The sequence below is a fragment of the Chaetodon trifascialis genome, chromosome 2 (assembly GCF_039877785.1).
Source record: "Chaetodon trifascialis isolate fChaTrf1 chromosome 2, fChaTrf1.hap1, whole genome shotgun sequence".
Lineage (NCBI taxonomy): Eukaryota > Metazoa > Chordata > Actinopteri > Chaetodontiformes > Chaetodontidae > Chaetodon > Chaetodon trifascialis.
The window spans coordinates 23,465,909-23,491,196 of record NC_092057.1 but is presented as its reverse complement, the minus strand read 5'-3'; the positions used below and the strand labels follow the sequence as shown (position 1 = coordinate 23,491,196).

General features: G+C 43.3%; 1 protein-coding gene across 6 annotated transcripts in view; it reads left to right on the top strand.

Moving 5' to 3' along the window:
- rptor (regulatory associated protein of MTOR, complex 1) overlaps positions 1–25,288 on the top strand; it is a 170,026-nt gene that overhangs the window by 84,586 nt on the left and 60,152 nt on the right. For 5 of the 6 annotated variants that reach the window (XM_070973765.1, XM_070973739.1, XM_070973749.1 and 2 more), the window contains exons 8-11: positions 5,027–5,086; positions 15,866–15,966; positions 18,068–18,212; positions 22,775–22,850. In XM_070973765.1, coding sequence (XP_070829866.1) covers positions 5,027–5,086; positions 15,866–15,966; positions 18,068–18,212; positions 22,775–22,850 — 382 coding nt within the window. The remainder of the gene's footprint in view (positions 1–5,026; positions 5,087–15,865; positions 15,967–18,067; positions 18,213–22,774; positions 22,851–25,288) is intronic. The other variant, XM_070973757.1, reaches the window with a different exon arrangement.

Genomic DNA, 25,288 nt, shown 5'->3' with positions numbered 1-25,288 from the left:
GAGTTTTTAGGGGACTTGGCTCGGAGACCCCTGTCATCAAAGCACTCCCAAATATCTGCAAAACTCATGACATGCCCATCAGTCTCAGCTGTACTTTGGATCTAATTAGCAAAGTTAACATGTGCATGCTCTAAACAAAGATAGTAAACACTGTAAACATTACCTGCTAATCACTGGTATGTTAACATTGTCGCTTTGAATATGTTAGCTGTTAGCATTTAGCTCAAAGGACTCCTTTTCCTTCATCTGTCCTCATAGAGCTGCTAGCATGGCTCTTTGTCTCTGAAATCACTCCCTACATATCGCTCTATGTTTATAGTTCCAATGTCCAAATGTATAAAATGAATGCCCTCAAAAATTCTTCTTCCAATGGAAAGTAGTTTCTCAGTGCAAGGTGTCACATTTTGAAGATATAAGAATTAACAGTTGTGGAAATCTGGAAAATCAAAATGAATCCTAAGCGTCTGAAATTGAAATTACTGCTCACTATAGAGTGAACTGTTGAGTGTCTGTTATATAGGGTGTAGTTAATGTGGGAATGAGGGAGTGATTTCAGACACAGCCTTAGTGTTAGTGTTAAAGAGCCAAATGTGGCCATTTTTGACGAATAGAAAAAATCTTTTGGAGGAAACTGTAGCTTTACTGCCAGGCCGATTTAAGGGTAAGTCTGCGCTTTAGCCCTTTAGGGAAGAATCAGGCAGCAGGGATGAATATCTGTGGAATGCAAAGCAGGATGAGCCAACTCCTCAGCATGTGTCTGCGTCAGTCTCTCTAATATGGCACCAGTACCGCTGGCTCTATACATGCTAACTGCTGTGGTTTACTCCATGCATATCACATGGGTCAATAATCAAAGTATTTCGAGCGATTGCAAAGCCTGATGTGAATTCTGTACCAGAACAACAGCTTTATTGTTCTGTAAGCAAAGCAATGGAACTCTCATATGACAGACCTTTAAAAGTGATTTTACAACACAAACTCATATCAGTTATAGACTAAAGCTTCTATATTATATTGCCATCAAAATATGCTGTTTAATGTGGTCAAAGCAGGAACGCCTGTGCATCAGTCTAATGTCTAACGTCTAAATGAATAGGATTCATTCTCACAGTATCTGTATGAAAAGTTTCTCCTTCAGTTCAGGAAATCCCTGCAGCCATCTGAAGATAGCAGACACTTGCACAGTCGGCATGTCCAAGACTCACTTTGGCTTTGATGTTGAAGGTGCACAATTAAAATATCGTAAATATCTGCATGCAAGGTGGACAATTAGATAGATAGATAGATAGATAGATAGATAGATAGATAGATAGATAGATAGATAGATAGATAGATAGATAGATAGATAGATAGATAGATAGATAGATAGATAGATAGACTTAATTAGCCAAATCAAATCAAGTCAACTTTATTTATATGGCACTTTTCATACATTACAGTAACACAAAGTGCCTCACAGAGGGTAAAAACAAAAACAAAACAATACAAAACACTGTGAGAACCCGAAACCTCCCACCCCCCCCAAATATACACACAGATACACAATTACATACACACTCACGCACATACATAGACATATGGACAGACATACATACCCACACACACAAACATACACACACCCACATACATCCACTACCTGTCGCTGAGGAGACATGGCTGGGCACCGAAATCCGAGGTGCCTTTGGGGGACATGCACACCGGGAGGAATCATGGTCCATGACTGCGGGGGCGCTGACACAGGGACCACCCCAGCCCAGGCAGACAGGAGGCTCCACACCAAGGCGTAAAGCTCTCTAGCTACCCGGGCCAGGGCCATCCATAGAACAGCACCCCCATCGGTGAACCAGAATCAATTCCAGGAGGAAACGCTGGAAAATCGAGGGGCTAGAACAGTAAAATAAGATAAAAGGTATAGAAGCTAAAACTGAGGATAAAACAATAGAATGTATAAAATAGACAATAAATAATGACTAAAACAATTGAAATAAAACATTGAAATAACACAATAAAAAATAAAAATAAAAATTTATATGAAATAATAATAAAGAATGTAAGAATAGAAGTCAACTTAAGAAATTATAAATAGTTAAATGAGTCAGTTAAAAGCCTGATTAAAAAGATGGGTCTTGAGCCTCCTTTTAAAAATGTAAACTGTAAACTAAACTTGAGTAATGAGCCGTTGTTCATCGGTGATCCTTATCATTTCTGACTGCTGAAACAGATCTTCCTGCTCACTCATTATTTAGATCTCTCAGATCATGGGGTTCATTCATTGAACTAGCGGTGGACTCGAAAAAGCTTCAGGTACTGTAGATGATGTGCTTCTTGAGTCTCAGGAAGTCTTTCTAAAATGAAAAACAAGCCGTCCTTGTCACTTGTGGCTCACAGATGCTTTTAGAGTTATCTTCATGGCTCAGTGTCACGGTGGAGATGAATTGTTATTTATGTTTGAGTGTCCTACTTTGAGGTTTTAGCTTGTACATCACCCCTGGTGCAATATGGTTTTCCTTTGAATCATGTAAATACACCTCTAATTAACGAGTGCTAGGTTGAATGTGTCATCGGCCTGAACCGTATTCAACCGATATTTTCCAAAGAGCAGTGAGTTTCAGAGTGACGACAGATTTCAAATAGCACTCGAGCCTTGATAAAAGCTCTCTCCACTGACCCTGTGCCTCATTCAGAGCATTCAGCCTCACAGTGACGTATGATCTGCCTTCAGCTTGTATAATGCAGTTTTTCCTCCTGCTCGGCGGTGTAGAGTGTGTTCAGATGGCAGCGTTGATGTCTTCGGAGTGACACATACACACACCTGCATCCCCGTCGTCAGTTCATCACAGGGATGAAGTTTAGCTGCTGGCTGTGTTCACAGACCGTCCCATCACTTGCATCTCCTTATAGCACTATCACACATTTTCCATTTTAATGAGCTACTTTTGGTCTCTGTCTTCTTCAAAGTTTGTAGAGAAAATAAAGAATCCATAGGGAGACCGTGAGGGTCCGAGTTCAAATGCTGTGATTATATGCATTCGCAGAATCATCTCCTCTGGTCTCAGTGCGTGATCAGAATGTCTCAGAATGCACTAACATGGCTTTTTCTGAGCCAGGTTCTCGGTCGAGATTGCTATAGATGCCGCTGTGACCACATGCTCGTCTCCTCCTCCTCTTTCCTTTCGTATCTCTCCCTTCTCCTGTCTGCCACGCATGAGGGATTTCACATCTCCATGCACAGGGTTTGGGTGGAAACAGGCTCTCCCTGATGCAACCTCCTGCTTGGTCTGTGCTCTGTTTACTTTGGCCCGTCTGTCTGTTTCTGCCAGACTCCATTTTTAGTTAATCATCCCTGCTTATGTCTTGGGATTCACCATATGCCTATTGCAGCAAACAGATAAAATCCTGAAGAAAATCTTTAATCTGCAGTTCAAATGAAACACTCTTGGATATACCTGTATTGGTCACAGACAGCAAAGAGCTGGTACATACCAGTGCAGATTGTGCACATCACAGCTTGATGATTAAGACTTCAGAGCAAGTTGTCCTGGTTAGATCCTCCCTCTGCTTTGTTCCTTGAGTGCCGGGCACACTCAGAGCCCGTGCTGTTCTTTAAAGAGACGCTCAGTCACACTGGTGTCATGAGGGATCTCATTACTCTCCAGCATCAGGAAGAACCTTTGAATGTGAGCGCCATAGCTTACGTCACAGTCAGGGTGGATCAATTGTTGGGTACAAATCCCTGTCTTGACTCTTTGGAACTTTACTTGGCCGCCAGGCACGAGTTTCAGTTGGAGAAAGCTGAACCACGAGCACTCGATCACCATGAGTGATGTGCCGGATGTGGAGGCTGTAAATGGGAAAAAGGAGTTTTGACCTTGTGATTTTATTCTCACACTGTAAAATTTCAACCAATTCAATTAAATCAACTCATCATTTTACTTTCAACTAATTAGCTTTATTTTTATTTTTTTGTCACTGTCGAGTCCCTATCGTCAGAATCAATTCAGAACTTCTAATCATGACTTAAAACCTTGTAACTTCAAGTTGACGTTGGCGTCCAAAAATTCAGCTGTTGTCAGTTGTTACATTGTTAGCTGATTAGTATAGTTCCCAGCATGCACTGCATCCAGGTTAGAAATGCTTTTTTCAGATTTTCAGGTTCTTGATGGAGGCTCGTTGTGTCCTCTCTCGCTCTGGTCCTGCCTTCAAGCACAACGGCAGAAATTAAAACCTGCATGTTCAGACCTCAAACTATTTTACCAGTAACAAAAAGACCCAATGTACGCTGCCTGCCCTGCACCCAACTGCAGGCAGACAGCTGGCAGCTAGACGAGGCGATGAACACAGTGAGGCATTCAGCAGTTTAAGCAAGACAAATGAAGTTGAGTTAAGCTGACTTGGTGAGTTTTGGATAATAACAAATAATAAATGAAGCAAACTGTTCAGCACAGGTTGAGCTGAATCCTGATTTTAAGGCATATTAACTCATATTTTGTGTTCAAATACTTTGTTTTTTACAGCGTAATCTCAGACACTTTGTTTATTCAGTGTTCCCTGCAGCTGATGTGTGAGTGATGCTTACGTGCACGGACGCACAAACACACACCTGCTCTCCTCCAGGTGTGTGATGACTGGCGGTGGGCTGCAGCGCGGAGCTGCGCGTCTGTCCGGGCTCTCAACACCAACCTGCCGTGACTTACAGCTGGCCCAACCTGTCAGAGCAAAGCACGCGCAGTAAACGATGCCCCCCGTGCCAGGCGCTTCAGAAATATGACTGTGCGCTTCCCGCTGCCTGCCCCCTCCCCTTTGACTGTAACTCAGCCAAAATACACTTATCAAAGTACTCAGTGGTTGTAATCTCTGAAACTCCCATTTTTCATTTGAGCGTTTTATCCGTTGATTGTCTCTGCGGGTCGTAAAGTCTTTACTGTAGAGGCCAAACGTTTTTATTGCTTTGTCTGTGAGCACCTCTTGTTTTCTTTCCAACACTTATCAGCAGCTTTTCCCTGTCTGCCTTTTTTTTTTCTTCCAGGTTTTGTATGCAGAAGAGTGCCAAGTTGGTGCCAGGGGTGACGTTAGACCTCATCGAGAAGTAAGTGGCACTCCACCGCCGTCCTAAAACAAACAGAAATCTCTCCGCCATAACTCTCTCCCTCTTCCTGTCTGTCTCTCTCAGGAGGGTGCAGTCTAGAGAGATCATTATCCTGTTTTCCTCGCGTCTGTCTCTCTCTGTCTGTCTCCCTGTCTGTCCCTGCCATCTCCCCCTTCTCCTCAGCCCTCTCTCTCTGTTGTTTTCCATCCTGCAGGTATAATTCTCTGCCTTTGTTTCTCCCGCACAGCCAAAGCGGCAGTAGTTTGGCAGATTTAAAGCTCCACATTTCTTCAATAAACCTGCGGGTGCCAAGCGACTCAGCGCGGAACATCTCTCGCTCTCAGGCACACACTCTCAGATATTAGCGATCAATATGGATGTCATATCCAAAGTTTTAGTAGTTTCACAGAACCATCAGGGGTGGCTTTTCTTTTCTTTTCCCACTTTCATGTGGGGGAGAATAAAATGACACCCATAAAGTAAGTCGGTTGAGGTGATGTGATTTTTGGAAGTAGTAGGCAACTTAAAAGCAGACTGTCATATTTGTGCAGTGAAAAACAGGTCTGGTTGGAAAGCACCTCGAGGTGTTTAAGTGTCTCTGCAGTCTGTTAATGATGTTTGCTAAAGGTGAATTTTCTTCACATGCTCAAACTATGATTTCAGTGTACCACCGGCACAGCCTGTGAGAGCATGCACACACATGAACATGCACACACACACACACACACACACACACACACACACACACACACACACACACACACACACACACACACACACACACACACACACACACACACACACACACACACACACACACACACACACAGTACCTGCACCTCTGCATCTTCCACCAGACTTTAATTAGTTTTTGGCTGAGGCTTTGTGCGTATGTGCTCTGCGTGTCCTCAGGAGCTCAGTGTGTCTGCGTGTGTTTTTGTGATTCTTTGGATTCCAGCAAACAGGAGCTGTCCCACAATGACGCACTTTTACTGTCCTGCAGTCAGGTAATCACAAGTGGCTTTGATAGTGCCATAAATTCTCAGATACTATCCTTTATTTACCTCAAGCACAGACATTTTTGAAACAAGCTTCTATTAGACTGTTATTTCTAATGAGCCTATTTTTTATATGGACGTATATCTCAACATGTTTGGGTAAGAAACCTCCTTGTTTTTTCATTTGCTGTTGTTGTTAATGCAAAGTCAATACGTCTTGTCTGTTATATGGATAAATTCAGTATAATTAACTCCATAGTCAGTTTTGTTGATTGTACCTTACAAGAAGATAGAAAAGTGAACAAACAGTGAATGTCTCGCAGCAGATTGAAGAGTGTGACATAACTTATTGTTGGACTGATGGAAATAGTCTTGTGAAAACATTACATGTATGATTTGATCAGTTATCCATCATCACAGTCCAAACAAAGGTTACCCTCGTTCTTTAACCTGTCCTTTATTAGGGACTGGCTTTTATTTGATCATTGTACACGTGACTGTTGCGAGACTTGTCCATTGTCTGAATCCCCCTTTAATTTGAATATTTGTAGTAGTTCAGGTTTTTGTTCATGCCCACATCATTTTCAGCCAGTTCCTGTTTTTTAAATTTGCCTTATTTCTTATTTTAGTTGAATTTTAGTTGAGGGTTCTAGCTTCTACCTCTTCTAGCTTGTTGTTGTTTCCGTTTGTCCCTCAAATGCCAAATCTCCACAAGCTGCAGGTCATATTTGTTGTTATGCATCTCCTTATTGTGATTGCAACCTTTCCAAAATCACACTAATTGGTCCAGCGATCATTCCAGTGGCTCATTTGTGGGGAGTTTGCATGTTCAATGTGAACTTGTTTCCCATGTTTCTACAAGATTAATAAGCACTATCCATAATTTGAACATGCTCCTCTCCATGACTAAATTGTCACTTTCACCATTTAATTATGACTTATATTTAACAATTTATCTTTTTTATTGGTTTGCAGTTTTTCTTTGAAGCTTTTGTGTTTTCGTTCCATTCTGCCTGTCAGACACTGCTTCTCTGCACTGGATAAATATTATGCAGGAAATGCCCTAGTACTGTATGTACAGCTACTGCCCAGTAACTCCCAGGGCAGGATGGGAAACCACTCGAGCGATGACACCTTTGAAGAAATAAGCCCCTTTTCCATTCATCTTTCACTGTCGCTCTATATTCTGCCTCCTCAACCACACAACATCAGTTAGTGGGTGTGATGACATTGAAGCTCTCCATTCATGCTCAAACTCCCATGTCCTCTTCATCTCCTCTCACTTGTCTCACCAGAATAAAGCATGGGCATCTGTGATGAGGGGAAAATGTAATTTATGAGCGGCGTGCTGTAAGGAGAGTTGTAGCGCCCACAAACGTCAGAGACGGCTCTGTGGAAAGCAAATTTTTAACCTGATCTCGTTCTTCTGTTAGGCGTGAGTGAAACTCTGAACAGTGACATCAAAGAAGGGACACTTTAACAATGGTGTCAACATCAAAATGAAATTCAAAATGGTTTCTCTCAAAGGCAAACAAGCTGCGATCTGAATTCAAAGCTGCAGTCACTAATCAGTCATATGTCCGCCTTGAACTAAATCTGCTGTAAACCCAGGCATGCCAAAGTATCACTCAGTACAATTCCACTATATAATAGGTTTGGTTTCTGTAACAGCCTCTTAATATGTACAGCCACGACAGACAGAAAACGCTTTGATTTTTCCTTTAAAGGGAGGATCCCTTCAGGCTGTGGGGTGAACCACTCATACGCAGGCCCTTCTGCTGTGTTTTATAAGAGCCTGTGCTCTGCTCCACACGTTAGCTGTCTGCTGCAGACGTATACACAAAAGGATTTTATACTAACAACAAGCCAGTAAGGTTAAGACAAAGTGCTGACCTTTTCTGTATGAGTCTGTGTGCTCGACTGAAATTGGATTTCAGATGCCGTCAATTCCAAACAATATTGGAAAACCAAGAAAATGTCCTATTCATGAGATGCATGACCTTGAATTGACGTACAAGCATGGAAATATTAAAGGTGAGATTTCATGTGAGAGAATACTAGAAAATAAAAGATCAGAACTTTTCAAGTGAAATACAGTAGAAAATATTATTCACAAAAGAGCTGCGATTAAGTGAGGAGAAAAGACAGCTGTAAGTCCCACTCCTGGTGTTTCAGCAGCCTCGGACATGGCTGGGGAAGCGCTTTTGTCTTTAATCAGAGGGGGCTGCTGAGATGCCCGATGCTTAAGTTGCGGTTTTGGTTCATTGCATGTCCAACATGCTGTCCAGAGGGCTAAATGTTGAGTCAGCTGATGTCCCTCAGAGTTAAATAATGGATAGTCTCAGAGCTCATAAAAGAAAAATGCAACTAAATCCATTTGCCGTCTCACCTCTGCGCTTCATGAGGCTGGGCCAGCATTCTGAGTGAAGTCAAGTGCCAAAGTCAAACATTTTTCGAGGAACGCTTCATCACATCATGAAGCAGCACTAATCAAAATAGTTTAAAATTATAATGATCGAATGGCATGAATAACATGAAAAATGTGGCTCATAGTCCAAATTATCACTGCAGTTCCTCTTAGCTCTATGGAGCATTTTAGCCTCTTTCAGCTCATTATTTTGACTCTCTAACACTGCTCTTATAACCGTTTTTCCAGTTGCAGCTCTTTTTGTTCTGCTTTCAGCTCTGACACCACACTGCACTGCACCTGCCCAACGCTAACTGGCAAACAGACAAAGCTAGCAACTAGCTAATTTTGTCAGACAGACGGAAACATGACTGGTTGAATGGATGTGTCAGTAAGATAATATGTGTTTGCTAACACCTAAACTGTCACAGCTTTAAAAGACTGTCAGTATTGATGTGTCAGTGTTCATAGCTTGTTCTGCTTTCCTGAAGAGATAAAAAGCAAAACAATAACTGCAGATTTAAATGTAACTTTTCAAAAAACACATTTATTCAAATGTTAATTCAAGTAATCCAGAATAATTCCAGTATTTCTATTGAAAAGTAGCTGATATTTGACAAAACACAAACATAAGCAGTATCACTTGCACCTCTGGGACCTTGTGATATAACATATTTGCATATATACAGTATAGATAGATAGATAGATAGATAGATAGATAGATAGATAGATAGATAGATAGATAGATAGATAGATAGATAGATAGATAGATAGATAGATAGATAGATAGATAGATAGATAGATAGGGAAAGTCACACACCGTTAACTGCAAGTTTGGCAGAGGCATATTGTACGACGCTGGGTGCAGCACAAAAAGAAGTACAAACTGAAACACAGACCATCACAAATTTATGAGTGTAAACACCTTGTTCTACAGGATGTACTTCAGCAACACTCAGTTCTTTCTGTTAAATGGACTTGAAACACAACATCCCTGCATTTTCTGATGCGACGTGACTCTTTTTCTTGTTTTCTTTCTCTGTACTAACCAAACCAGACCAGTTTGTGGCCATCGTGTTTTCATAGTTAATCACGATAAGTTACCTGCAGCTACTTTAAGGACCTCTGCAACTGTGATGGCAGTTACTTGTCAGCTGACCTTGCGGTATCCTAGCAACGGCAACACAAAAATCACACCGGGCTGCTTTTCTTTGGAAGCTGCAGCGGAGAGATGCAGGGCAGCTCGTTATTGTTCAGCCTTTGAAACGTGTTTCATCTCAGATAGTATTCGAAGTGGCTTTGTTGCATTTTTGTTATTTTGCTGCGTCCAAATTTCACACGTGTGCATGAGCAAGCAGCATTACTCTCGCTGTCCACTCATCGGGCCGTATTCACACCTTTAAAGGTCAGACACGGTTGGAAAGCACGCAGCGAACACTCATCGCCCTTGAAATATTACAAGCATTTGTTGCAAAATGTATTCAACATAATGTCAGCATTGAGTAGTTGTGTGCTGTGGATTTGTTTTTTAATTTGATCATTCTTCTGTCTCTCCTCCATCTGTGCACCCTTCTGTCTCTGCTTCCCACATACATCCAACACACATTCTGGCCGCATCCAATCGCAGTTGCCTTTTAGATAAGAGAGTCACGACGGCGAGCACGTGTGGATTTTCACCTGCGTCGAACGCGCTCGGATCTCTCTCCAGCTACAGTATCTCTCTGTGGTTCTTTCATCTCTTTTATCACAAGAGTCATTGGTTGATCCCTACTCCCAGCCTCCCTCTGAGACTTTCATGGTGAGCCCCCCGACTCCAGACCCCCCGCGGGCAAGGCCGACCCACCACACTGGTGTCTGACACAGTCTAAAACCCAGCAGCTCTCGCCTCAGCGGGGGTCTCTCCAGTTAGACTCCATTATTAAAGGAATCATATCAGTGTGATGACACCTCAGAATATATTATTCTGAGGAGATACACTTCATTGATCTTGTTAGGAAATACTTCACGCCCTGGAGGTGGTGGAGATGTGGCTCTTTGCTATAGATGAGAGCATTAGCTTATTTATGGAGGACTTTTTTGGCTCTTGGTCCAGCTGAGGGTAGACATTAGGCATTAGCCTCTATAAAGCACCTTTATGCAATATTTCTGCCCCATCGCTCTCCGTGGTATCAAACATGACACAAATAATTAACCTCAGGAAGCAAAGCCCCATCAGTACTTACAACGGAGCCAGGCTCCATTCACTTACATAAGCACGTCTGATTCACGTCCTGTAGCGGCTCACCTGCAGTGCTGCACTGTTTCTGTTGTTTTTGGTCATTTCAAGCCGTTTTGTAGATGTGATGAACCCTCTCATGGGGGTTCATCATTTTTCAAACCCTGTAGTCTTGTCACTAGTTAGATATGTTCATTTGTATGGCTGTTTAGCGTCTTCAGCTTCACATATCACAACTGAAATGAATAGAAAACAGACTTTAATGCTCTGTTCACACAGAGCTCCTGAGAGCAGCAGGCTCCCTGCTCGGCTCTCATTTATATACTCAGCTCTGATCGAACAGTTATTTTCTCCCATTTCCATCACACTGGCAAAGTAGTCCATTTCTCAAGCAATGTGTTTCCACTCATAATTACTCTTATCTATTATAAATTACATTTCTGCTGGTAATTCATTATATGATATTGAATGGGGAACCCGTTGACTGCAACGATCATTTTGTTTGAAGTGCTTGTGCGTAGTTCAGTTGGAATAGAAAAAGGCAGAACTTCCATTTCCAGAGGGAATAAAAACACGCTCTCAGTTGTTGCAGCTGTGTTTCAAAACCTCGTGTCTCAGTGTGTTTATTGTGCTGGGCTGCATGCACAATACAGTTAACTACACCGTCACTGTAGTCAGGGACAGAGTGAGTTACCGTACAGAATGTGGACGCTTCTCCAAAACAAAATAAATGTGTCTTTGATGCATTTTGGGTTTAATCCTGCTTTTGGAGCTTTCCACTTGTGAATGGGTCATTTAAGATGCCATTCACATTACAGTGTAATCTACCTACAGTTTGCACTTTCATGCATTGGTGGATGCAATGTGCTGCTGGATAATGTTGCATTACAATGTGGCAAAGGCTGAGCCTGGTTCGACTTTCTGACGCATTGCTTTTTTAATTGAAATTAATCTTTCTTTTGGTCTTTCTTTCTTTGCTGAGTTTTTCTGAGCACTTATAATATCAGGTAAAGGGCCTACGTCTGACCTTTCCATTTCATGCCTCCAGTGACCCGACGAGTATCATAGTATTGAGTATCGAGTATCATAGTATTGAGTATCGAGTATCATGGTATTGAGTATCGAGTATCATAGAGGAGTATCATAAAACGCCCTGTCATTCGGTACCAAATGTTAACACTGACAGACCAAAAGGTAAAAGGAGAGAAATACACCTGAAGTTGGCGAGGTGGATTAATGTCAGGTCCAGGATCGCTGCTCTTTAGCACAGAAACAGTAGGAGGTCTCACTCTGCCACAAAGGTCATGTTGAATCAGGTATATAGTCCAACACTGTCCAGATAGTCCATCAGTATCTTCGTTTTAGTCCATGCAGTGAATTCAGTGTCTCCAGCTGCTCCCAGGTCTTTGAACAGCTTCTTCCTTTGAGGTGAGTAATTGTACCATAGTGTAATATTCTTTTTGGATTGTGTAATATTGGCATTAAAAATGTATCATCCAGGAATTGTCAAGGTGTCTGTATGGATACCGTTTTACAAAATGTTTGGTGGATATGTGACGGTGTGAACAGCGCATGGAATCTGATCTTTTCAGTTCTTATTTGGGCCCCTTTAATATATATTTATATATAAATATATTGTCCTAAATCAGACACAGATCTGATTTTTTGCAGTGCCACCTCAGTCTTTCCTCTCTTATCGGGCTCCATGTTCATATACACCTCCGTACAGAGGCAGAAGCCATTGCTCCACAGAAAGCCAAAATGGCTTTCTTTCTCCTCATCCTCGTCCTCATTATCAGCTTCCTCATACTAAAGCATACTCTATCACTGTTTGATAGACTGTAATAAATAATAGGAACTAAAAACAAACATACATATAGACCACAACTTCTTAAGGGAGTATAACAAGGTGCTTTACAAAATAGAAAGCTACTTTAAAATATAGATCACTGTAGAAATGAAGAAAATGGATGATGTCGCACAGTTGAAATGATGAAAACAGGAAGTTTTTGTAAAGCGTTTTGATTGATGACACAAGTCTGAACACCTCTGAGGGCATTTTCCCAGCCTGTTCAACATCTTATCCATCTATCTGTCTATCCGTTAACCAATACACCCGCTTTTTCACTCCTCAAATATATTACACTGGATACTGAGCAAGGGTATGGACTGCTGAGTGTTCATCCTTAGTGCTGACTTGCTGAAGACCTTTGGCAAGCGCTCAAAGTGCTGAGGAGCTGGCTGGCCTTCATGGTTATACAGAAGGCTTGTACCTGCCGGGAGTTTCACAGCTGCTATTATTTGTCACTTAGAGGTGGAAATGGGAGGTTCAGGGCAGGGAAAGGTCAGACACTGTGTGTAGTTGGAAGTCATTTGGTGGGGTGCTGATTGACTTCACGTGCCAGCTGATAGATTTGGTGTTGAGTGTACATTGTAAAAGTCGTTTCTCATGGATGTTTTCTGATCAGCAGATGTTGTATTAATATGTAGCAGAATAGTGTCAGATAAGGTATATTCAAAGACATGCTCCTGACTGTGCTCCAGGGTACCAACTAATGATGATAACAAAATGTTTGGGAGTGACAGTGGGTGACATTTCTGGGATGGGGAGGAAGTCAGGCATGGCAGTCTGTTATTTCAGTTCATAAAGCTATTTTTTTTTTTTATCTCACAATCACAAGTTTATTGTCCCAGGATAACACACAGGTGTATGTTGTCTCATGATAACAAGCTCATTGTCTTGTTATCTCATGGAAACAGTTTGAGGTCAGTTCCTGCAGTGAGTGGCTGGTGAATCTGAACTTATGATGGAAACAGAAAACAGTGCATGCAGAGACGATGTCTTGCAGTTCTGTCATTCTTATATGACACTCTGTTTTGAACGAGAAGCAGAAACTTCTCCCAGACCGTGAAATAAATGATCTCTCAGTCCCCTCGTCTTCTCGTCTTAGTCTCAACCACGTGCAAACACATCCTCATCTGTATGGAGCCTGAGCTGCGATGCTTTGTGGGGTATAAAGTGCTGAGAAGCTCTTTCTCTCATTTATCTTTTCCCCACATTTTTTCCACTTTCCTCCATTTTTTTCTTTACTCAAACACAAACACAGCCGATTCTCTTGCTCACATTAACTGTAATATCTGGGAGCCAGCAAGCGTTTGCCCCCCTCCCATCTTCTCCCACTGTTTTACATAGTGTTCATTAAAAGGCAGACGCCTCGGTGCGGTAAAGGTAATTTTCTCGCTTTTGCTGCAGTGATTACTGTCCTGTCATCTTGGGCTCAGTGTGAAACAGAATTCCCTGCTCTCATTTCGGTGGTCTTCCCACGGATGGAATACCAGACTAACTAGAATCTGCAGCACCAGACTATGAGTGGAGGGGTTTAAGAGGAAGAAACATACTTTATTTTTATCACACACACAACATCATGCAAATGTACACGCCGTGCTTCGTTAAATTATTATTCCTCCGCATTTGACCCATCATCGTCTGCCTTCCTCCGCGGCAGACCAGGAGCGGTGGGCTGCCAGCCGACAGCAGCACCCGGGGGCCAGTTCCTTTTGTCGCCATTGGTCAGGTGGTGATCTTCTTGCATGTTTTTAGTGGGGGTATTTTTATGGAGGATACCCCGGGCGAACAGGGGGAGAACATGCAAACTCCACACAGAAAGGATCCTTTTTTCCTCAAGCAGCAGGCACCGACGGCATGGTGGAGGACACGCCCCCAGCGCCCACAGCGGGATTCGAACCGGGACCTTCTAGCTGTGAGGCGACAGTGTTACCACTTGTACCACCGTGCCACCAAAAAACAGATTTATGGTGCTCAGGCTGACAAATCTCATGTTCCTCATTTATAGACATCGAGCTGTGTGGACACTTGGATGATTCTCAGACAACTGCTGAATGTCAGATTTCAGTATGTCAGTTGCTACAGTCAAGAAAAATCTGAATAAAATCACCTTTAGTACAGTGATAATGGCACGTTGTGACAGAGAATCATACAGTTTTGGCACATTAGTTGATGAATGACCACGTCGAGCAGAGCATAACATGATCGCTGGCATTTATATCACAAACATCCGATTGGCCTTGACTGCCTCTGTGCTGGTTCAGTGAACAATTAGCAACACAGAGAGTCTTTCAGAGAAGAAAGATTGAATAAAGGAGTTGTTGCAGTGTTTATTAACTGAGTCATGTCTAATGGGCCTACACACCTGTGGTCCACCTACGCTGACGTTTTCACTTTTCACTATTTACTGATCAGACCTCTTCTCTGGGCTGTTTGTGTGTGTGTACAAACTGTGCTCGAGCGACTTGACCCTCACTCTGTGCTCTTTGTAGCCTTGTTTGGTAGCTGCAATTTCCAGCTGAATTTGTTCTAATGATACAACTGAAGTGATTTTTCCCAGTGCAACATTCTGTAAATGATTGCAAATGATAGCAAAAAACCAAGATTATGAGTCATTCAGATGACGGGAAAAAAGGTTGTAGAAAGTAGGAAATGGCCAGCTGACCAGAAACTGTGGTCAGTTTGCATAAAATTGCTGAAATTTGATTTGCCTGAAAAAAATATTTTAGCAGAGTTGGTATATTGGCCAGACCGAGTTAAGCAAGCTTTCTCTTTTATCCAGCCGATGCTTCTGGGATCAGTTTACAATGTGACGGTCTAAATGAAACCTTCACACAAGCTTGACGCCGCTGTGTGAAATAGTGTCTTTTCCCCTGGTCTCTAAAAAGCATCATCTCATAAAAATGGATTATGGCTAATAGCTTTACCTCAGGCTGTTTTCAGTTCTACAGGACCACCTCCTTAATAATCAGAAGTACAGTATGTGAGGAAACTCAAATCAGCACACAGATGTATTCCAGTGTGTTTCATTGTGTTGTGACAGCCCGGTGGAAACGCTCCGTTCACTCCCTGCTCGTGCCTGATGTTGCTCTGTGGGTCTCAGCTCTTGGACTACCTCGTGTGCACGTGAACACACATGAATATTCAAACTTGCACTCATGGTTAGTCTCTGTGAGTAAGAGGCTGTAAATTTCTCAGATGTGTTGTGGTAATACTACTGAGCAGTTGCCACTTTGTGCTCTGAGTCAGCGATGTGGCATACAGTGAGCGCGGCTGACACAGTGCCATCTGTCTTATGTTGCGTGTGGTGCAGGATCCCTGGCAGGCTCAACGACAGACGCACTCCCCTCGGAGAGCTCAACTGGATCTTCACAGCGATCACCGACACGATCGCCTGGAACGTGCTGCCGAGAGGTGAGGCTTCACACACACAGGCGCACGTTGGTGATGCACGGTTTAGCTTGTTTCACCACGTCACCAATCAGTCATGTTTTTTGCCATCATTTCCATCAGTTATGATAACATTGTAGTCACCAAAGTGATTGATGACATTACAAACAAGAAGTTCAAGAAGTTTTGCTTGCGGCCTCAGTTTTGTAGCATGATATCATGAATGTCGCAGTCAAGTGCACATTTAAGACCCTTTTATGCGCATCAGGTGGTGACAGCAGCTCATGGAGCTGACATTACTTTGATCAGCTAGCCAGCCACAGCTGGTAAATCATTTCAGTCAACAAAATTAGCAATGATGGGCTGGAAACGAGAAGCCTGTTTTTGTATAGCTCTGTTTGAAACCAATGACCACTGTCATTGTAAACTCTGTCATGCGAGAACAGGAAGCTAAGAGGGCGAAGCTTCGACAGGTTTCTTAGCCTGCACGAGTGTCCTCAGATCTTGCAATTATGTTGAGTACAATATTATCATAACTGCTTGAAACAATGGCCAAACCTGTGAATGAAAGATGGAATAAACTGCAGAAAAGAAAACCAAAGAGCACATTCCTCTCACTGGTGTTGAATTTGGTGGAAAGACAAACTTGTAAAGGCAGCTGATGGCACACTAAAGATGTGAAACAGTTCAAAACTCGATCTTGATTTCAACATGTCCAGGCGAAGATGAAAAATGAAATGATCTCAGTGTTTCAGCTCAGGGAGCCCAAATTAGGGCACCTAATAAAAGCAGTGCAGCACTGAAGCATCAGCAATACTGTAACTTTGAGGACATCCCCAGTGGTTGAACATCGGGAAGATGTTGATAGAAAATGCCATAAGTGCAAGAAGTGCAGGGTGGCTCCTCAAATTGAGATTAATTGTGTTTAGAGTATCTAGCACAGTAATTGGGGATCTCATTTTAACCATAATTTGGTGCCAGAAAAGCAAGCATACACGTACATACACACTCAGGCAATACTGTATGGTGACAACACACATGCATAGACACACGCACACGCACACATTGCCACTAACCATTATTCACAGGCTCAGCTTAGCTAGATGAAAAATACTGACGCAGTCTTCTTTTTTGACATGCATTTAACTTTTGCATGCAGTGCATATACTTTCACTCATTGCTCACCTGTCTCGTTTATGAGGCACACACACACACACACACACACACACACACACACACACACACACACTCAAACTCCCCTGACACAAACTGTATCCCAGCTAGAATAGTAATGTGACAATGCTGATGGCTGCCAAAGCTTTTTAAACCCCCGGGGCTCTGCTGTTAATGAAGCAGCCCACATCAGAGAGAATCCCTGTAATGAAGGCACTGCACACCTAATCCAAGTCTCTCTCTCTCTCTCTCTCTCTCTCTCTCTCTCTCTCTCTCTCTCTCTCTCTCTCTCTCTCTCTCTCTCTCTCTCTCTCTCTCTCTCTCTCTCTCTCTCTCTCTCTCTCTCTCTCACACACACACACACACACACACACACACACACACACACACACACACACACACACACACACACACACACACACACACACACAGTAGCACAAACACTTCAAAATGTAAACAGTGGAACAATAACAGCAGGGACAGGAGTTGTCAGACACTGTCTATCATATAATTTCTCCAACACACACACACACACACACACACACACACACACACACACACACACACACGCTCATACTCGCTCCCTCACAAAAACAGGGGAATCACAATCATAAGGGAGAGGCTGGCGTGGGATTGGACCGGCACCATTAAAGTCAATTAGTAAATAGATTAATGAGCCGATGAAAATGTGACTGAGGCTCTTTGCTGTACTCTGCATGTCTCCGTCCTCTGTATTCTGTGAGCATACACACCACCCAGCCTGTTGTTCTCTAAGGTGGCCGCTTTGCTCTCATTACACTTCCTTCTTTTACCCAGTTTGATTTTCAGTCACTCATCCCGCGGCCTGTTTTCCTCACTTGTAATCCTGTCTGTGTGTTAATTGCATTCATCCCTCACCCCTCTCCTGTCTCTAACTTAATGGATCATCTCTTCTCTGACTCCCTCTCTGTAGATTTGTTCCAGAAGTTGTTTCGCCAAGACCTGCTGGTGGCCAGCTTGTTCCGCAATTTCCTGTTAGCAGAGAGGATAATGAGGTCATACAACTGCACGCCGGTCAGCAGCCCTCGTCTGCCCCCTACATACATGCACGCCATGTGGTAAGACACACAAACAGAGCTTCATGCACACCGATACACAGATGTCCTTTGCTTTGTAGAGCAGAAGGCAGCAGCATCCATGATGCTTCACTGTTTGTTCACACACACACTGAAGTTAGAGGATGAACAGACTTTCCAACAGATAAATTCTTTGAGTAGACAAGAGAGAGACAGTGTTATTGATGGGATGGTATGGGATGTATATTTAATGGCTGTTGCTTTTACAAAGCCATCAATAGATTACAAAATGCTATCAACTTTGTCACAAATGGTAAATCTGCCTCAGGGCTTAATTGCCCAAAAGTTATGGGCTCGTTCATTAAATGAAAAGTCCTCGATCAAACAGTTTCCCACTGTTGAAAACAGCTTGTAGCAATGTGCCTTGTGTTTTTGTGGCCAATTTGTTCGGTTTTGTCATTTTTCTTATCACCATAGATGAGTGGAAAACAGACCATGCCACAGTCAGATATTTCTGGCACTGCTAGTTTAAGGCAACGCTCTCTGTCTGGTCGCTCAGCACAAAGACTTTGGCTAACAGCTAGCTTATTCCATCAAACCTGCCATCCAACAGCTCCACACTTGTTATATTCTATTTTTCTGCTGTGCACATCGCATCTTGTGGATTGAGCACAGGTAGAAATAGAAAACAAGACGCTGTGGTCAGAGTTTGGCAGGAGACAGCTGACCTGCGGAGCTAGTTAGTGGCTGTACATCTCAGCATCTCAGCGTCCCTGTCCTCACACTTAGGCTGCTTCACACTTACTGGACTCTCAACACAGTCAGGCGAGTCTGAGATGTTTTGGCGGCTAACTTGCTTGCTAATAAATTACAACATGATACATTTTTCTTTAACAGTTAACAGCAGAGGAAAGGCTTTTCCTAAGCTCGGCTCATTCTCTTTACTGAATAACAGAGATGATGAAGATGTTCTTCTTCCTAATACACTCTCAGTGAGAAAGCAGCCACACATCTTTGTCAAAACAAACTTGCACAGGTTGTTAACTTTGCACTGTTGCCTCCTGATACTGTACGGTGCTCGCAGGGCGTTAGCGCTCATTCAGCACAAAACTTCTCATGCTTGTAGGATTGCTGTTGCTGCTGTTGTTGAGAATGGCGTATCATTGCCGGGAGCATCAGTCAGACCCCAGATGTAGAGAATGATTTCTTATTTACAGCCACGCACCAGTTCACGTAAAAAGAGGACAGCAGGGATCCACCAGCCAGCCTAACACAGAAGCAAATTACAGCGTTTGACATTTGTTCCCACAGTATAATCCACATTTGAGCGAAACACTTTAATTACTTTCACAAGTTCTCAAAATAAACAACGTTGCGGAAGTGTGAGCCAGAACATGGAGGTGTTTATTTGCTTCTCCCTCTAGCATATGCGTACACCTCGTTCATGCTAAGTATAATTTGCGTGCTTGTGCTTCTCACTTATTTCTCTATGTCGACTAACGGCGGTGTGGCCGTATGTGTTGCAGCAGTGTCTGCGCTGACGGCAGCCCTGGTCGACCTGAGTGCTGCGCAGACACACACAAGACACGTCCTGTGTGGAGCTCTGGTGGTGCTTCAGCCACCCACATGCACGACGCATCATTTATCTGTATTAAAAGACTTTGTGGGACATGTTGAACTTCTTCTAGCTGTGGTAAATGTGGCAGATTTGGGTTAAAAGCAGTGGTGCCAGAAAAAATACAACTAAAGCCATACACAAATTTTTTTTTTTTTTTTTTTTTCAATTATTAAACAATACAAATCTAAGAGTTTAAGAGTGTTGTTCCCTTTACTCACTCAGCAGGCAGGCAGGCAGCGTTTCACAATTTCAACCGTCTTACTGATTTGACCCCCATGTTTTCTCATTACTGGAATTGTACACTGACAGACAGAGGTCTGAAAAGTCTCCCTGTTGTCCATTGACTTTACGTGCTCCTCCACAGAGTGTGAGAAACATTATCCCATCATGTATCTCCCTTTAGTCCTTTAGTTACACTAACACGTCTCCCACTACCATTTTCTCCTCTTGGTCTTCTATAAATGCCTCCCTCCATCTCTCCCACTCATTATCTGGCTCATGTTGGTAAGAAAAAAAACAAATGCTCTCTCACTCTCTTTGCCTCGAGGAGCAACTTGTTGTGTAACACCCTGGCATCACTTATTGTAAAGAACACTGCTTCCTGCTCCTTGAGCAAGCAATCGTCTCTCTTTCTCGCTTGTAGCCGCCTGTTATTTTAGATTGGGGGTATGTTGCACTGTTTACCGCCAAAGACACTGGGAGTTGCTCTTTGTTTCACAGCAGCACATGCAGTATTCAAGAGGACGGAGTAACGACAGAGAGGTGCTTTAAGAGTTTAGGAAACAAGACTGAGAGAACGATAAAAAATGGAAGTGCCGGAGATAAAAGGCGAGCAGAAAAATAAAAGTTTGGATCAGCAGAGATGGGGAAAGACGGAGAATTTAGCAGTTTGGGGGCTCTTTGATCGATGTTGGCGCACAAACAGCAATTGTTATACAAATGGAGCGGGGGGGGGGGCAGATAAACCCAAGGCTGATTGCTCCCTCGTGGGCAGTTACAGTGTGGGAGTGTGCGAGTGGGTGTGCGTCTACTTTCTGTGTGTGTTTGTGAGCGCGCGTCGCTGCACCACTCTGCAGGCAACAGGAAAAAGAGCTTAGTCAGCCGCCAAATGGCCCCAACACTGCTCTGTTGTCGGCTGTCCCCTCATCTCACGCGCACGCACACACACACGCAGGTTTTGGTGGTGAGTTACTCATTCGTATTGGCAGGCATCGGGCGAGTCAACGCTTTCTCCTCAAACGGTGCAGGAGCCTCCTCCCTGTGAGCGTGTCTTTGCAGAATACACCTCTCTCTGCTTGTTTCCTCACCGTTGGATTACATAAACAGCAGCGGGGTAGATAGATATTTGTTGGCAAAAATTTCCACACAGGCTCCCAGTACGTCGAGTTATGTAACCCAATAGCATACCTTTAAGAGGGGCATGCTGTCTGTGCATTAGGACCAAGAAGTTTATTTGTCTCTCAAATACTCATTTTAGGCTTATCGTAAGATGGAGATGACCTAAAAGTCTGCTATGAAACAAAATAAGTAAGAGAAAGATGAGATCATCAACATGTAGCTCGAGTCTTGTAGAATGTTTTTTTTTTTCCGATTCACTTTTCATGGCCTATTGAAAAGGAAGGCAAGACATAACAAAACAAAAGAGAACAGACAGATAATAACTGAAACCTTGAACCTTGAGTTACAATTGGAAGTATAACCATCAAACCCGTGCTTGTGAGAGTTCGCCTTCCTGCATAATAAACCTGCCAAAAGGTTCCAGTGTGTAAATTCCTTTCCCATTCAGACTGCCACTTAGACTCGAGGAAACAAGTGCGTTAAGCATTTACCTGTAAGTTAGCTCAATGGAACAAAAATAACTCACAAAATACCACACTGGCATGCACATCTGCATTAGCCACTTCTTCAATCATCTTAAATTAATTCAGAAATATCAGATATAGCAGCATCATTTGTTTGCTTAATATACTGCGAACACACACAACATATGTACAGATACAAGTCTTGCAGATTGAGTCACACCTGTTCTTACTGATGCAGTAATGTCTGCTTTTACCAAGTGACATGAATGCTGGGATAAACTGCCTTTTTGCTGAGATGGTGGTTGATGGAGGAAGCATGCCACCTGCAAAATGTGCCTCTTAGCTTCTTTGAGCCTCACACTGTGCTGTATGTTTGCATGCTGCACATGCGTGACGGCAGTGGATCCACTGTGCCGTCAATCACTGTGAGCTCGAGCCAGAGCGCAACTCTATCACACTGCTCGCAGCTAATGGGAAAAGCTGTTTAAGCAGCATAAAGAGTCTCAGACAGAGTGAACTCTGTGTCATTCGTTCAGCATCACATTACATTGCAGTGCATCTACTGGGAGCATGACTCAACCCCTAACTCGTGCTAACTGAGAGGAAACAGCCCCACCGAGGCCCTGAGCTCAATTTGCTGCAAGAAAAAGGAGCCGGAAAGTGGAAGGAAAGAGAGACGGACAGAAAGACCAGAGAAGCTGTGATAAGGTTTGATGTGAGTTACATAACCCCATGAATTAGATATGATGACCATGAGAGAATGCTGGTGTTTACAAAGGGATTAAAGGCTCCTTGCTGCCCTCTCCAGGACCTCGAGCTGGGAATTTAAAAAGGTGCATGTGCACGGGGAAGAATGCGAGGGAGCAAACTTGAGCTGAGGAGAATGAGTGTGAGTGAGCGGAGAGGGAGAGCCATGAGCAGGGAAATTATTCTTTTTGTGTTGCTTTCGGTCATAATGAGATTCCTTTAAAGCTGCAACAACATACGTGTGGTTTGTGCTATTCTAATGTGCTTTGTGTGTGTGTGTGTGTGTGTGTGTGTGTGTGTGTGTGTGTGTGTGTGTGTGTGTGTGTGTGTGTGTGTGTGTGTGCGTGTGTGCGTGTGTGCGTGTGCGCGCGTGCGTGTGCGTGTGCGCGCGCGTGCGTGTGTGCGCGTGCGTGCGTGTGTGTGTCACCTCTCTACAGGCAAGCGTGGGACCTGGCTGTGGACATCTGCCTGTCTCAGCTGCCTACCATCATTGAGGAGGGCACCGCCTTCAGGGTAAGTGTGTGTGTGTGTGCGTGTGTGTGTGTGTGTGTGTATGTGAGAAGAACAAACACTGGGATCTCCTCAGCTTCACTGTGAAGGTGGAAGAGATGCTCCTTTTCGCCGTGTTTTTGTCTAGGTTAGCTGTTGCTGTTTATCCAGCCTTGATGGATGGCTTTTCTCTTGGATCTGTCCGCCACTGACGCCTGCAAACACTTCTTGTTTGCACTGCAAGTTCTCCACCACTAGCAGCTACAGCATCACTATTAATCTTTTGGACACACACACACACACACACACACACACACACACACACACACACACACACACACACACACACACACACACACACACTCGTTCCCAGTGGAGAACATTGTAAAACATCGGGTCTAATAATTCAACTGAGAGTGTCAAATAAAAAATATTTTGTGAAACCACTGGCCCTGCACTTTCAGCCACACTTTATTGTTGTATTTACTGACATGGCTGGAGACTGTGATGGAGATGCTGAGTCTAATGGAAACACGCTGTGAGGGGCTGATTGGAGCCGTGATGACTTCAGATATCTGGGTCAACACGAGGCGTTTTTGTGTGCGTGTGTCTGTAGACACGCTTGCCAGATGCTGGACTGACCGGAGAGCAGCAACATGTGCTTTGTAATGCAAACTGAAAGTCCTGAAAAAGCTGCTTTCTGCCAGTGTTAGCACTTTTATCTGGGCCTTTGCTTTCCTCCACCTGGCCCTCCGAGGTGGGCATCTTCTTCATCGCTCCCCCGGGAGCAGTTTTCCATGCTCGATCCTCCTCTCCTGTCTCCGGCACTCGGGCCGAAAACACTTACCGGCAGCGTAATTGAGCCTCTGAGGACCACTAAAGGACATCTTCCCTATCTGTCTTGCACTGTCTTTCAGGAGCCTTTAATTCCTCTCTGATGTGCTTCAACTGTTAACCTCGTGTTCTTGGTTTCTGTCACAAGTTTCAAAGCTGCAGAAAATATATAGTTCAAATTCAGTTTGATTTTTACTCTTGAAAATGATCCAGTGTTAGTAATCGTTTAACCCTCTGCTGGACCTCTTTACCACCTGCCATTTGTTTTTGTTTCACCATCAGAAAATCAGATTTCTGTCGAGCAGAGCAAAGTGAAAATTAGCATCATAAACATCAGAAAAACGCACAAATGGTTCATGTTTCTTTATGGAATAACTGTTTTTTTTTATATATATATGTATTTGGTTGTGAAACAGAGATGAGCATCACACGTGCAAACACACATCACACAGCAGTCAGGTTGTCCGTCCATACGTACGTACAGTTTATCTGTTCCATTCATGTGAACACGATATCTCAGGAACGCCACGAAGGAATCTCTTCAAATTTGGTGCAAATGTTTCACTTGAACTCAAGGATGAACTGATTAGAATTTGGTGGTCACAGGTCACAGGTCACAGGTCAAAGGTCAAAGTCACATCACATTACACATTAACACATTAACTTAAATGTGACCATGTTTCACATTTGGTCAGATACTGAATTGGTGACGCTGATCTTGGGTGTCTGATTGTTAAAATCTTCTGTGCTGTAAGGTTGAAAATGTGTGTGAAGCATCCATGTTTTACAATTTTGTTGCTTCTCTGCAGCAGCTTCCATATTTGAAGCATTGTAGTCACCACATGCTCACTGGTTGTGCTGATGTTGAGCTTCAGGTGATTGCTGTGAAGCTCTAAGTGGAGACAGAATGTTTCTCTCTGGACATTATTCACTGGAATCATTCATGTAACTTCCATTTCACCACAAAATACACTAAATACCTTTTATTGAATTCCTCCAAAGTCTTCACTAAATATGTGATATGAGTCTGGACATGCATGGATGTAAACTGCCATCTCATTGGTTGATGAAATCATACAACTGTGAGGTGACTTAGCTATTAATCTTAACTCAGCTATAAATCTATTTACAGTTTATTAATGGAATCAGTAAAGCACAGGGGGCCTTAAAGGGAACACTGTACCCACCCTCTGAGGCGCTCCAAATACAGGAGCTCAGTCTCAAAGCCAAGCCTGCACCCACTCGTCCCCACTTTTTTCATGTATCAGTGAGTATGTGAGCGCGTGTATGGAGTTATTAAGCTTTGATTATGCACAAATTAATTTAGCCATCCAGCCGCGAAGCATTGATATTTCCCCTCTCTACATCCATCAACAGTCTACGCGGCGCTGTCGTAATTCCCGCTGCAATATTAACACTCGGCGTGATCAAAAACTCCGCGGCCAGCAACCAATCAATCAGGCAAACTGCCGTGGCAGCAGGGAGAGGGAGAGGGGAGATGATCATGATAGATCAGGATTTATGTCGCTGCTGCAGTGCAGTGTCACTTCTTAGCTCATTGTGTCCGGGCTTTAAGAAATGATAAGCTGGTCACTGCGGACTGGCTCGTTACAGCGTGTTACAGCGTG